General features: G+C 36.0%; 1 protein-coding gene across 8 annotated transcripts in view; it reads left to right on the top strand.

The window, feature by feature from the left end:
* Positions 1-15,122, top strand: part of BDP1 (B double prime 1, subunit of RNA polymerase III transcription initiation factor IIIB) — a 99,080-nt gene that overhangs the window by 64,181 nt on the left and 19,777 nt on the right. For 4 of the 8 annotated variants that reach the window (XM_058730160.1, XM_058730139.1, XM_058730147.1 and 1 more), the window contains 8 exons: positions 175-267; positions 1,366-1,591; positions 2,561-2,718; positions 7,452-7,605; positions 7,857-8,037; positions 10,841-10,904; positions 11,452-11,638; positions 12,634-12,838. In XM_058730160.1, the coding sequence (XP_058586143.1) occupies positions 175-267; positions 1,366-1,591; positions 2,561-2,718; positions 7,452-7,605; positions 7,857-8,037; positions 10,841-10,904; positions 11,452-11,638; positions 12,634-12,838 (1,268 nt within the window). Of the gene's footprint in view, positions 1-174; positions 268-1,365; positions 1,592-2,560; positions 2,719-7,451; positions 7,606-7,856; positions 8,038-10,840; positions 10,905-11,451; positions 11,639-12,633; positions 12,839-15,122 lie in introns of those variants that run through there. The other 4 variants (XM_058730156.1, XM_058730178.1, XM_058730186.1 and 1 more) reach the window with 4 other exon arrangements.

The following is a 15,122-nucleotide window of genomic DNA, read 5'->3' as shown; positions in this document are numbered from 1 at the left end:
ATTTCTTTTTTTTGTAGTAATAAAATACTACTCTAGTAAGGAATTAGTGGTATGGAAGATATTGAAACTTGTTGCTAGAGGATAAACACCTGAATTAAAAATGTTTTCTAAGCAAGCAATTGTAAATTTCCAGATTCATCCTTCTGTTGTAATGTTGTTATATTTTCTCACAAGGTACCAATGATGGAAGTACTGAAGCTGCTATAACTTTACTTACAATGGGAGATCTAGTGTTGCAGTCAGAGATTGGTACAGAACAGAGTGATGGTAAGAATGAAAGATAAGGCCTACTGAAAAAAACCTTTTAAAATCCAACTTCTAAGAAATTATACCCACAGTTGAGGAATAAGTCAGTACTTTTACATTTGAAGTTGGTATAACTTTGTTGTTTTTCCAGAAATAAGTAATATGTGTGCATTGATGCACCCACCTCAGCCCATTTAGATGTAGTGGCCACCATTTCAAGATAGTACACTTGGTTTATTAAAAAAGGTTGTATTTCTGGAATAATCCAGTGAGTCCTCCACCTTTCTCATCATAAACATTGGTTAATTGAGATCACTGATCACTTTATACAGGTTTCTTTAGCCAAAGGAGCTCCTGCTTTGGATAGTCTTCACAATTACTTGACAGTGGAATACAGTATCAAGGGACAATAACAGTCAATGACATAATTTAGTTTGGACTGTTTCGTTAGTTTGAACTGAGCCAAAATATATGTCCACCCAGATTTTTAATATTTTAGGCTGGCCTTAATGGAGAAGCTATGGTCTTTACTCTCTAAGCACCTTCTATTTTAAGTACATTAAATGGATAGTTACATTAATTATTTTCCTGTTAATTATTGTGCCTGGACATGAGTGGGTTGCCATTTTTACTATATATTATTCAGGGCCTATAACTATATATTTATCAACGAATTCTCTGGTCTGTGTTTCTTACATGGCTCATTCTCTCTCTCTCTCTTTTTTTTTTTTTTTAAAGTAAACTGTACACCCATCGTGGGGCTCAAAATCACGACCCTGAGATCAAGAGTCACATGCTCTACTGACTGAGCCAGCCGGCCACCCCTATATGGCTCCTTTCTCAGTGATAGAGCATTGCTTTGGAGCCTGTCACAAATCTCTAGAACCTAAAATACAGGTTTTTAAAAATTGTAAATGAAGGTGATAATATCTTGAAACTTATTTGAGGCTATGTAGTTACTGAAGGCAAAAAGATTCATTTTTACTTACAATAGCACAAAAAAAATTTTAGTGTGTGAGAATTATTAAGCCTATAGTTGTTTAATGTTGAAGGATTTACTTTCTTTGGATATCTACTTGTATTGGGTCAATTTTAATTTTCTGTTCTTTTCTGTAATAGGAGTATGTGTACTTCTTGATGTTCATTCAAAGGATAAAAGCTGTGTTCCTTTTAGCCCAGATAATGTAAATCACAAAATTGTTCGTGAATGTCAGGACCTTTCTTCACCTGTCAGTAGTACATCTCCTTCACCATTAGAAGAAAACAAGATTGTATTGGAAGAGCAAAGTACTAAAGAAGAAATTGGTTTAGTGGAGGAAGTAAAGGAAAATGCTATATCGACCAGGTTTAATTTGCTTTATTTTTTTTCCTTTTTTTTTTCTTTTCTTTTCTTTTTTTTTTTTTTTTTTTAAGTAGGCTTCATGCCCAGTGTGGAGCCCAGTGGAAGGCTTGAACTCATGTCCCTGAGATCAAGACCTGAGCTGAGATCAAGAGTTGGATACTTAACTGACTGAGCAACCCAGCCCAGATGCCCCTATTTTGCTTTATTAAGCTCTTGAGTTTTACTAGAAAATAAGAGTGCTGGGGTGGCTTAGTTGATTAAGCATCTGACTTTAGCTCAGGTCATGATCTCATGGTTTGTGAGTTCAAGCCCTGCATCGGGCTCTCTGCTGTCAGCACAGAGCCCACTTTGGATCCTCTGTCTCCCCTCTCTGCCTCTCCCCTGCTTGCACTCTCTCTCAAAAATAAATAAGCATTTTAAAAAATTACAAAGAAATTTATTATAATAAATATATTTAAGTCAACTATCGATTAATTTATAATAGCTTTTGAGTAATACTTGTGTAAGTGTAAATTTCACTGCTAATTTTTCAGCCTTTAAAGTGAGGATTGGCTGGTTTGACTTTAATGGTTTGAATATTTCTATTTATTTATGTATTTTAAGTAGGCTCCACACCCAATGTGGGGCTTGAACTCATGGACCTGAGATCAAGAGCTGCATGCTCTACTGACTGAGCCAGCCAGGGACCCTTAATGGTTTGCATATTAAAGTTAATGCAATATGTGCATCTTTGAAGCTTTAATGAGATAGTTTTATGTAACTGTAGTCTCTGTTTTACAGACATGGTCCAGATTCTCTTCCCTTCTCCAGACTTTCAGTAAAGTAACTTTAACATTAAAAAATGAACACTTAACAGAGATTGTGGCACCTGAGAAGGTGGCACATAACTATATAAGAGTAGTGAAGAAGGTGAGAGAGCTAATTCTGACACAGTTGATGAATTTCTCTCTCTTCCCATCTTTCTTTTTCTAGGAATACAACCTCTGATGTGACCAGTAATTTGAGAATGAGAAGTAGATTTGCCAAGCCTAAGCCAAATCTTAAGACTTTAAGGACCAGCAGGTTTGGCGTTCATCAGGAAGTTCCCAATTTGTTTGCAAGCCAAGGAGAAGTAGTAGAAAGTCAAAGAGGTAAATTTGTTTCCCTTAAACAGCTACAAAATTACTTTTATAGGAGAATTTGCGTTAACATTTCAAGTAGAGTATTTGGTTGTTAAAATTATTTTAATTTACTATTAAAAAGTTTCAAAAAGTAGAATGACTTATAAAATAAATACCAATAAACCCATCAACTGGCTTCAGTAACGATTACCATTTGCTCTATAGATGACCCTTAATAACACAGGTTTGAATTGCATAGGTCTACTATACATGGAGTTTTTTGATAAACAGTATAGTACTATAAAGATATTTTCTCTTCCTTAGGATTTTCTTAATATTTTATTCTAGTTTTATTGTAAGAATTTGGTATATAATACATATACAAAATATGTTAATTGACCATTTATGTTACTGATAAAGCATCTGGTCAACAGTAGACTATTAGTAGTTAGGTTTTTTGGAAGTCAGTAGTTAATATGCGGATTTTTGTATATGTGCTGCCGAAGCGAGCACAATATGCGGATTTTTGACTGCATGGGAGGTTTATACCCCAATCCCCCCATGTTATTCAAGGGTCAACTGTATGTATTTGATCAGACATTTTTTGTATGTGTGCACATGGAATATTCAAATAAACATTTTTAAAGGCAGATATACATGAATGTGGAAAAAAAATAAGACAGTGTCTATAAGGTACAAAATTTAAAAAACTTCTTCCTTGGTTCCCAGTCCCCTAATCTCACTTATAGTGGTAAACTGCCATTAAGTTTGTAGACTTCCAGGAGTGTATTATACACACAAGCATCTAAATGTGAGGCTGTGTGTGTGTACATACGTGCATCCACATATGTATACACATATATGTATATAAACACATGTATATTCCTTTCAGAAAGAATAAAAATATAAGCATACTATATCATATATAGTGTTCAGCCCTTAGGAAAAAAACAATTTTACTGAGATAATTCTATGTAATACAGTTAAACCCTTTGAAGGGTACAATTCAGTGGTTTTCATATATTCACCAAGTTATGTAACCATCACTGTTAGCAGGCACTCCCATTTCCCCAAGTTCTAGGCAATCACTAATCTTTTTCTGTCTCTGTAGATTTGCTTATTTTTGATGTTTTGTATGAGTGGCATCACATAAGTGGTCTTTTGTGTCGATGTCTTTTACTTAGCATGTTTTCACAGTTCCTCTATGTTGTAGTATACGTCAAATACTTCATTTCTTTTTCTTGTCAAGTATTCCATTGTATAGCTATATTACATTTTGTTTATTCATTTATCTGTTGTTGGGCTTTTGGGTTATTTTCTATTTTTTGGCTCTTGTAAGTAACACTGCTAAGAACATTCATGTATAAGTTTTTGTGTGGACATATGTTTTCATTTCACTTGGATTTACATCTACAAGTAGAATTGCTGGATAATATGGTAGTTCTATGTTTAACCTTTTGAGAAACAGCCAGACTGTTTCAAAAGTGGTAGCAGCATTTTTTAATTTTTTTGCTTATTTTAGATTTTTTGTTTTATTTTTAAGTAATCTCTACCCCCAACATGGGGCTTGAACTTGTAACCCCCAAGATCAAGACTTACATGCTCTACTGACTGAGCCAGCCACACACCCCAACATTTTGTATTTTCACCAACATTCTGTGAGGGTTTCAGTTTCTATTTTCTCAGACCCTTGTTATTAGATATTCTAGTTATCGTGAAGTAGTATCTCATTGTAGTTTTGATTTGTGTTTACCTGATGACCAATGATATTGAGTATCTTTTCATGTGCTTATTTATGTATCTTTTTTTTAGAGACATGTCTATTCAGATCTGTGCTCATTTTTAAATTGGGATATTTGTCTTTTTAAAATCTTTTTTTTTTTTTTTTAATGTTTATTTTTTGAGAGAGAGAATGTGAGCAGGGGAGGAGCACATAGAGAGAGGATCTGAAGTAGGCTGTGCTCTGAGAGCGGAGAGCCGGATATGGGTCTCGAACTCACAAACTGAGATCATGACCTGAGCCGAAATCAGATGCTTAACCAACTAAGCCACCCAGGTGCCCCATGGGATTTTTCTCTTTTTAATATTAAGAGTTCTTTATATGGTAGCATTCTTTTTAAAGATTAGTGTATTGAAAAAAATCTGTCTATAGGATCACATAGGGCTCTTTTATTTTTTTAATGGCCTCACTACTTTGTGATGTACATGTTGAATCCTACTGCCACTTCTTTTTCCACCTCCCCTCCCTACCAAAGGCCCAACCCCTTTAGGTGCTAGTGAGAGCAGGAAAAACTGCATGCAGTAAGCTGTCTAGATTGTATAAAATCCTGTAGGTAGAAGATCTGGATGGTTAGCAACATCTTTTCCCTGTTTGGGGTTTCTGGTTTTTGGTATTTCCTTTCAACTAGTAGTGCCTATGGTTCAGTTAGTTAATTCATTACTTACTCTGGGTTCAGGAATACCCAGAAGCTGTTTCAGTATGCAGGGTGAGGTTACCTTACTTATTTATTTATTTTATTTTTATTTAAAAATGTTTAATGTTTTATTTATTAAATTTTTTTTTAATGTTTATTTTTGAGAGAGTGCAAGTGGGGGAGGAGCAGAGAGAGAGACAGAGAGAGACAGAGAGAGGGAGAGAAACAGACACAGAATCCGAAGCAGGATCCAGGCCCTGAGCTGTCAGTACAGAGCCTGAAGCGGGGCTCAAACCCATGAACTGTGAGATCATGACCTGAGCTGAAGTCAGACAGTTAACTGACTGAGCCACCCAGGGGGCCCTAAAAAAAATTTTTTTTAAATGTTTGTTTATTTTTGAGAAAGAACGTGAGCAGGGGAGGGGCAGAGAGAGGAGACAGAATCTCAAGCAGGTTCTGTCCTGTCAGCACAAAGCCTGACATGGGGCTTGAACTCATGAACTGTGAGATCATGACCTGAGTCTAAGTCGGATGCTTAACTGACTGAGCCACCAGGTGCCCCTAAAAATTTTTTGACTGTGGTTGACACACATACATTAATTCCAGTCATAGTACGTAGTGATTCAACAAGTTTGTACATCGTGTTCTGCTCTCCAGAAGCATACCTACCGTCTCTCACCATACAGTACAATTACAGTACCGTTGATTATATTCCTTATGCTGTGCCTTTTATTCCCATGATTTATTCATTCCATAATTGGAAGCCTGTATCTCCCACTCCCCTTCATCCACTTTGCCCATCCACCTACTTCCCTCTGGCATCAATTTTTACTTGGTATTTATAGGTCTGATTATGCTCTTTGTTTATTCATTGGCTTTCTAAAGATTCCATAGATGAGTGAAATCATTTGTTGTTTGTCTCTCTCAGTCTGACTTATTTCATTTAGCATAATACCCTCTAGATCTGTCCACGTTGTCACAGATGGCCTGGTGTCGTCCTTTTTTTTTTTTTTTTTTTAAATTTTTTTTGATGTTTATTTATTTTTGAGACAGAGAGAGACAGAGCATGAACGGGGGGCGGGTCAGAGAGAGAGGGAGACACAGAATGTGAAGCAGGCTCCAGGCTCTGAGCTGTCAGCACAGAGCCTGTTGCGGGGCTCGAACTCAGGGACTGTGAGATCATGACCTGAGCCGAAGTCGGCTGCTTAACCGACTGAGCCACCCAGGCGCCCCCCCCCACCCCGTGTCGTCCTTTAATGGCTGTGTAACATTCTGTTGTGTGTGCATGCCACATCTTATCTGTTCATGTATTGATGGACACTTAGGTTACTTCGGTATCTTGGCTTTTGTAAACAGTGCTGCAGTAAACATAGAGTTGCTACACATATCCTTTGAATTAGTGTTTTCATTTTCTTTGAATACCTACTAATGGAATTTATTGAATGATATGGTAATTCTAAATTTAATTTTTAGAGCAATATCCATACTGTTTTCCATCATGCCTGTATCAATTTACATTCCCACCACTAGTACACAAAGATTCCTTTTTCTCTGCATCCTGAGTTTATTTTTGTGTATAGTAGAAAGTGGTCCAGTTTCATTCTCTTGTATGCAGCTGTCCAGTTTTCTCAGTAACATTTATTGAAGAGACTGTCTTTTCCCCATTGTATACTGCCTTTGTCATAAATGGACCATATAAATGTGTATTTATTTCTAGACTCTCTGTTCTCTTCCATTCATCTACTTTTTTGTGTGTGGGCCAGACCATACCGTTTTGATAATTACAGCTTTGTGGTATATCTTGAAATGTGGGAATATGATACCTCCACCTTTGTCTTTCTTTCTCAAGATTGCTTTGACTATTTAGTCGTGTGATTCCATAGAAATTTTAGTATTATTTGGTCTAGTTTTGTGAAAAATGCTGTTGGTATTTTGATAGGGATTTGAACGTAACTTTTTTATATAGAAATCATTTTATTCTTCTTTGTGGAGCAGCTCCCTCCCCAACATTTCCCCCAAGGTGGAGCTAGACCTCATATGTACCCACCTCTAAACTTCTTTTGTATGTGGGTTTGTGATTATATTGCTGTCATCATAGGGTGGACATAAAATTGCTGTGACAACCACGAGTGAAAAATGTGTAGTGTAGGATTCATTAATCCTCTGTTTCAAAAATCTCACTGGCCAGGATCACTCGTCTGCCATGTGAATAAGCTTAATTTTTGGATTAAGAGAAATTTGGAAGAGTTGCTATATACTGATCTGTCTTTGAGGAGAGAACATATTTCTAATGTGGAGGTTTTAGCTGTACTGTTGTGGACTGTATCTTAAGTTTGTTTTTTGTTTAAGAAACTGAGAAAAATGGTTCTGAAGCAATGGAGGAATTACAAGATAAAAAATTTGAATCACTTACAACAGCACTGAATAAGGAGCAGAGCATCTTGGCATGTGAACATGGTATTGAAGAGATGACTATTTCTCAAGAAGCAAACCTAACTGAAAGGTAAGAGGGAGGAGATTCCGGAATTTTGTTTATATTCTCTTTCAGCTACAGTAATTAGCTATAGCTTTAGGAATTTGATTGGCAAAAGGGGGGGTTCTGTTGCATTAAATGTATTTTAAAAATTTGGACACCATTAAATAGTCTTTGACTCATTTAGCTCTAAACATTACTCTGTGGTTGTCCACTTGGTTTCACATACAAAACTGTAGTACATACTCTGAATCTCTAATATATACTAATTTCTCTTTCAGAAATGATGATCAAGAAGAGGAATCTCAAAAGGTTCAGTTATTCTCAGTTGATCCAATTGTTTGCTCTGAAACAAAGCCCCATACGCTTGGTTCAGATATGGGTCTCAGTGAGAGTTGTATCAAAGAGCCCGAGAGAGAGGACTCTAATGGAGACACTGTGCTTACACTTAATGTGTCAGAGGTAAAAGAATGTAAAATATATCATGGGGGGGCTGGGTGTGTATTCCCCACTTAAAAAAAAATTAAGGTGTAATTTACATAGAATAACCTTCACCCTTTTATGTGCACTTCTGCAAGTTTTGGCAAACATATATAGTTGTGTAAACACATGAACGGTTCCATCATTCCCCACATTTCCCAGGGCCCTTTTTTAGTCACCCCCTTTTACCACCCCCACTACTTGGTAATCACTGATCTGTTTTCTTTCCCTATAGTTTTGTCTTTGCAAGAATGTATTGTGATATAATTTTTTATTAAGTGTATTTTTAGTCTTTGGAGCATAGATAAAATAGCCAATACATAGCTTTGCCATAAAAATTTGGAAAAAGGAAGTGTTTTGTATACAGACTATTTATCTCTTGCTTGCTGGCCTCTGAGTCTGAGAAATACATTGCAGGTGTTTCCTTGAGATATTATTATATGTTCATTGCTGTGTGAGGTATTGGACAGACAAAGTTATGGGACTCATATGAGTGAATGCTTAGGCTCTGATGGGTGCTATGAAAGCAAGTTGCACAAGACTCTTAAAGGAGTGGTCCTCAATCCAATCCAGTAAAATCAGTATCTGGAAATAAGGTGTAGGCATTTGCAGGATTTTGTTTTTTTGTTGCTGTTAAAGGTTCTTAAGTTATTCTAATGTGTAGCTGGGACTGAAAGAATCCACGTGGGTGGCTCAGTTGGTAAGTGTCTGACTCTTGATTTCAGCTCAGGTCATGATCTTGTGGTTTGTGAGTTCAAGCCCCATATTCTGCTCCATGCTGATAGTGCCGAGCCTGCTTGGGATTATCTCCCACTCCCTCCCCCTGGCCCCTGGTCTCAAAATAAATAAATAAACTTAAAAAGAAAAAAAAAAAATCCTGGATCTAGAAGAACGGGTATGAATTAGCCAGTTAAAGGGAGAGGAACAAGTGTAAAGAACAGGTGTGAAACAGCATGTCATATTCAGGGACTATAATTAGTTATGAGTGGAATATAAATGAAGAAGTAGAGTGAGGTTGGCAGCCTGGGAACAGATCATAAAAAAATTTTTATGGCTTGTTAAGGAGTTTGGATTATATCCAAAGTTAAGGGATTTTCCCTACCTCCCCCCCAACATGTTTGTTTTTACTTCATATTTTGAAATAATTTCAAGCTTGTTGAAAAGTTTCAAAGATCTTACATAGAATTCTTACATAGAATCTTTACTTAGATTCATTAGTTATAAACATTTTGCTTCATTTGCTTTTTCTCTGTCTTGCTCTCCATCTCTATAGATACACTTTTAAAAAACTGAACCATTTGAAAGTTGCAGATGTGAGACTTCACCCATAAATACTTCAGCTAATATCTGATATGAACGGGGATGTTTCTTATAGAGAAATGATACTCTTGTCATACTCAATATTACCATACTATCTGATATTGATTTAATAACAATATGTAATACATAGTTCCAGTCAACGCTCTCACATTGCATTTAGTTGTGATTCTCCTTATTCTCTCACTGTCTTTCAGTGTTTATTTATTTTGATAGAGCAGGGGAGGGGCAGAGAGAGACGAAGACAGAGAATTCCAAGTAGGCTCCTTGATGTCAGTGCAGACAGAGCCAAACATGGGGTTCGATCCCATGAACTATTGAGATCATGATCTGAGCTGAAATCGAGAGTTGGAGGACGCTTAACTGACTAAGCCTCCCAGGCACCCCTCTCCTTATCCCCTTTTTTTTTTTTTTTTGAGAGAGAGAGCATGTGCACCTGTGTGCACATGTGCAGGAGGGACAGGGGAGAGGAAGAAAAAGAATCCCAAGCAGGCTCCATGCTGTCAGCGCAGAGCCTGATGTGGGACTGGATCTCATAACCGTGAGATCATCACTTGAGCTGAAATCAAGAGTCAGATGCTTAACTGACTGAGCCACCCAGGCACCCCTCCTTATTCTCTTTTAATCTAGATAGCCCTCCTGCCCTTTTTCCTCTTTTGTGAATTTGACATACCAGGCTAATTCACAATTGGGGTTTTTGTTGTTGTTCCCTATTATTAGATTCAGGTTAAATATTTTTTGGCATGATTATTACCTAGGTAACGTGTTCTTCCTTTTGTATACCTTTATTAGACATGTAATGTCAATTTGTCTCATTATTGATGATGTTGACTAATTACTTGGCTAGAATGGTGCCTGCTAGATTTCTCCATATAACAGCATCTTTTCCACATGGTGTTAGTAATTTTTCATATGACACCCAACAGACTTCTACCTAGTAGTTTTAGTATCAATTGATGCTTACCTGAATCAATTATTGACATTGTTGGTTACAAAACGTTTAAGTTTTAAGATTTTAAGCAGTAGAGAATTATAGTAAGAATTGTATTTTAGAGATTACGTTGTTGGCAGTTTTGTGGAAAACAGATTGGAAGGAGCTGTGTTGGAGGCAAGGAAACATTTTGCTTCCATTCAGATGTCATCTAATAGCACAATGGCTGCTATTATAATGGGGAAAGAGAGAAGGTTGAAGGGTTTGAATCTCTCTTTCCTGTTGCTTCAAAAATAATTTGATGAAATTCTCATATTTAACAATTTACTGGGAATTTCTTTGTGTATATGTATGTTTATTTAAAGGAATCAAAAGTTACTGGTACTACTGGTTTCAAAACATTTGGAAAATTATATATGGTTAAATAGTTGTTGAATTTTGAAGCAGTCACTCTTCCTGTATCCAATTGTCTGGAAAACTTTTTAAAACTAAAATTTGGTTGATCTCATTCTTGAATTTTAATTAAATTTTTTTTAGTGTACACCAAGTAGTATGCCAGAAGTTCAACAGGAGAATGTAATCAGTTCTCAAGATTTAACAGGTATGATAATCTGCTTTGATAAAGCATCATCAAACTGAATAGTATGGCTTTTACTTCCATATCCCATTTGATTATGAAAAAAACTAAAACAGTTTTTAAGTCTGCAATGGCCTTAAATTATGAAGTATTTTTTTAATGGTTTATTTATTTTTGAGAGAGAGAGAGCATGATTGGGGGAGGGGCAGAGAGAGAGGAACACAGAGGATCCGAAGTGGGCTGTGTGCTGACAGTAGCTAGTCTGATGTGGGGCTTGAACTCACGAACTGTGAGATCATGTCCAGAGCTGAAGTCAGATGCTTAACTGAGCCATCCATGTGTCCCAAACACTTGAGGTATTTTAGGTGTAAGTTTTTTTTATTCAGAATTATACATCTCCTCTATAGTGAACCATCTTTATCCTTTATGAAATTCCTTTTTATTTTTGTGGCTGTAATTTACTTTTTATTCTTGTGTATAAGTTGTCTTGAGACTTTAGAAATGTAATAAATTAATGATTTTCCGTTGTTTCATGGTTCAGCTTTTCATTACTAACTTTTAAATTTGATAGTGAATCTAGTTGCTAACGTACATCAAGGTGGTGAAGATGAACAAGCATTCATTTTAACTCTGGTGGAAATCCCAACCAATGCCATAGAAGAATATACTGATACCACTGCCCAGTTAATGCCAAACCCTTTACTGCCAGCGCCCATATTGATCAAGTCCGTGAATACAGAAGAAAGGAGTGACATGAGGTAATGAATGACCTCAACTGTTTTCTTTCAAGTTTTTGTTTAAATTCCCGTTATTTGACATACAGTGTAGTTTCAGGTGTATGGTGATTCAGCACTTCCATACAGCACCCAGAAGCTAAACTATTTTTGCTAGGAGGAAAGGTGCTTTATTACTCAGATAGTATTGACTGAATAAGCCATTCACCAACATTATTTGTATTTGTCCTTATTTAGTAATTATGTGATAAGTTAGAGAAGATATCATTGTTTTTATATCTGATAAAGCTGCCATTTAAGTGTGTAATACTTTTGTATGAAACTTGTTTCATATCTTAAGTATTTTGAAAGCTAAAAAAAATGTAGCAGTTTGGGTTATAAAATGCCATCTGTTAAAGGTGTGGTTACTTTGTAAGCATATATATTTTAAATTCTGAAATAAATACGTTCATAGAAGTTGCAAAAATAGTACAGAGAGATGACATTTTTGTACGTTTTTAATACTGTTATTTTAATTCTTTTCTATAGAAGTGTTGTATTTTAACGGTCATTGGTTAAGGCACTTAATGGTCAAGTAGCATTAGATGTTGAAGCCTTTCATATTTGGAAGAGGGATTTTAGGGGTGCCTGGATGGCTCAGTCAGTTAAGCATCTGACTTTTGATCTCAGCTCAGGTCTTGATCTCAGGGTTGTGAGTTGAAGCCCTGCATTTGGCTCCACGCTGGCTCCTACTTAAAAAAAGGAAGAAGGATTTTAGATTGAAATTTTAACTTTACAGACAAAGAAAACACTATTTTTGTACCTTAGATTTAATTCAGTATTAGAGAATTTGTGAGTTTTATAGAGTTGTGAGTTTTTAAATGCAAATAGATGTCAAAACTAACATTTTTGTGAGCTTGGCCATGTAAATATTAGTTACTTGAAAGTTTTTTGGCAGCTGTCATTGGGATAGCTGAGCCTTTAACCTCATTAAGTAACTTCTAATTTGCTGATTTAACATGTATGCATTTCCTATGCAGTATGAGTTTTCCAGTAACTTCAGTTGGTCAGGATGCCATGTGTATATCTGATTCTGGAAGAGAGGATTCTGAAAAGCTTCCTGCTAATTTGGATCTTATAACTAGGAAGAGATTTCATTGTACGCTTGATGAAAGTGACCATGTTCCTCCTGCCAAAAAAAGTTCACTCACTTCAAGAGATGATTGTCAAAATTATACCTCTGAGGTAAGATAGAATTATCAAGCACATAAGATGGCCATATTACAACAGATCCATTTGTTTCCTTTAAACTCTTTAAAGATAGTTCTAATAGTTTTCACCATAAATAACCCAGCTAAAACTGGTTTTAGATAATCACTTTTAACCAGTTCTAGGTGAAAATTGATGGACATTCATCAGGAAACCCATTCCCAGTTGTGTGTCATTGGCTAAAAATAAGGCCAAAAGCATCCTGTAGATCTGGATCCTGCCTCTACCATTTAACAGCTGTGGGACATGAGTCAAAATAGGTCATCTCTGTGAATGAGTTTCCTGTTGTGTAAAATTATTACAGTAATATCATCACTACCAGGATCATAATGCTAAAGCTATCCATTGCTCTTAGGAAGAAGACCCAGGACCTTGAAGGCCCTCTATTTGTCTGGTCCATTTCTGTCTCTGGCCTCACCTTGTGTTTGTCTCTCCCTTACTCTCTGACTATATTGGCTGTCTTTCAGGTTCTTGAATGCATCATACTTCTTCATATCCCAGGGCATTTGTTTATTATCTCCTCTATATGAAACATTGCCTTGCCAGACATACACACTTCTTTAGCCTCCATCATCACTACCTCAGGGAAGCCTGAAGACAGTATGTACATTTGATCACCAGCCACTATGTTAAAGGTTTCTTGGCACCCTCTTGTTTTTGTTTCTGATACTCATGATCATTTATCTCATTATGTAGCTACACTTTGGAAAAGTTAATTTAGAATCTATATTCTCAGTGGGATAGTTGAAGACCAATCATCCTTAGATAGCACACAACAGAGGCAATGTATTCTTTTATATCTGATAGGTGGAAGCTGGTATCCCAGAATGTTTTTCATTTCTCTTATTACAAGTAAGGTTGAACATGTTTCATATGCTTAGAGCCATTTGTATTCCTTTCTCTGTGAAATGATTCTATATTCTTTAGCCATTTTTTAATTGCATTGTTGATCTTTTTCCTACAGATTTGGAGGAACTCTGTGTAATGTATGTCCATGAATGAGTTGCAAATATTTTTTCCCAGTGTGTCTTTTGACTCTATTTTTTGAGTTTTCTTCCCTTGCAGACATTTTTCGGTTGAATTTTTCTTTTTTTTTTTTTTTTTTTTAAGATTTTACTTTTTAGTCATCCTTACACCCAAGATGGGGCTCAGACTTAACAACCCTGAGATCAAGATTCACATGCTTTACTGATTGAACCAACCAGGCGCCCCTTACTTTTTAATATGAAAATTTTCAAGCATTTAAAAAGGTAGACAGGGTAGTATAATGCCTCCCCATGTACCAGTCACCCAGTTTCATCAATTTATCATCATTTCTTACAGACATTGTTTTGTTCAAAAGTATATTTAATGACTTGGGGAAAGGATCATAGTACATTGCTATGTGCAAAGCCAGGCCACCAGTTTATATTATGCCATTTAAAAATGATAGATGTACGTTGATGTGACTGTATAAGAACAGTATAATGTCTCGGACTTATTTGTGATTTTTCTTTTTTTTCATGATTTTTGTTTTTTGACCTTTGTTTTCAGCTTTTTAACAATGAAAAATTGCTTATAAAATGTCATAGTTATAATTGTAAATTCTGGAATACACATACTGCATTCATATAGACATGCAAACAATTTTAATTTTTCTGTAATCATATTTATCAGTATTTTTATGTATGGCTTCTAGGGACTGTGTTAGATAGATATTGAAAGTCCACTTTGAGACTTAGTAGAAATTCTTAGAATTAATATTACTGATTTGTTTAGAATTTATTTCGGTGTTAGGGAGAGTGAAACCAACTTCATTTTCCCCAGGTGCCTGCCTAGTTGTCTCAGCACCGTTTTTTGAATAATTTATCTTTTCTCCACTGATTTAAAATTCCATTCTTATCACATATTAAATCCCATATGTATTTGTGTATATTCCTAAACTTTCTTTTCTTCTACTTTTAGATTCACCTATTTATTCTTGGACCAGTATCCCACTGTTTTATATATAAAACTCTGTTTATATAAAAACTCTAGTTTTTAAATGCTTTACTGTCTTAAATGGAAGGTTTCCCTCTCCTCCCACATCGCTTTATTTTTTTCTTTTCTTTCCTTTTTTTTTTTTTTTTTTTTAAAGTTTATTTATTTTTGAGAGAGATAGCACACAAGCAGGGGCGGGGCAGAGAGAGAAAGAGAGAGAGAGAGACAGACACAGAAAGAGAGGGAGACACAGAATCTCAAGCAGGCCCCGGGCTCTGAGCTGTCAGCACAGAGCCCTAGA

Source organism: Neofelis nebulosa, chromosome 1 (genome assembly GCF_028018385.1).
Source record: "Neofelis nebulosa isolate mNeoNeb1 chromosome 1, mNeoNeb1.pri, whole genome shotgun sequence".
Classification (NCBI taxonomy): Eukaryota; Metazoa; Chordata; class Mammalia; order Carnivora; family Felidae; genus Neofelis; species Neofelis nebulosa.
This window is presented reverse-complemented; position numbering and strand designations above follow the sequence as displayed.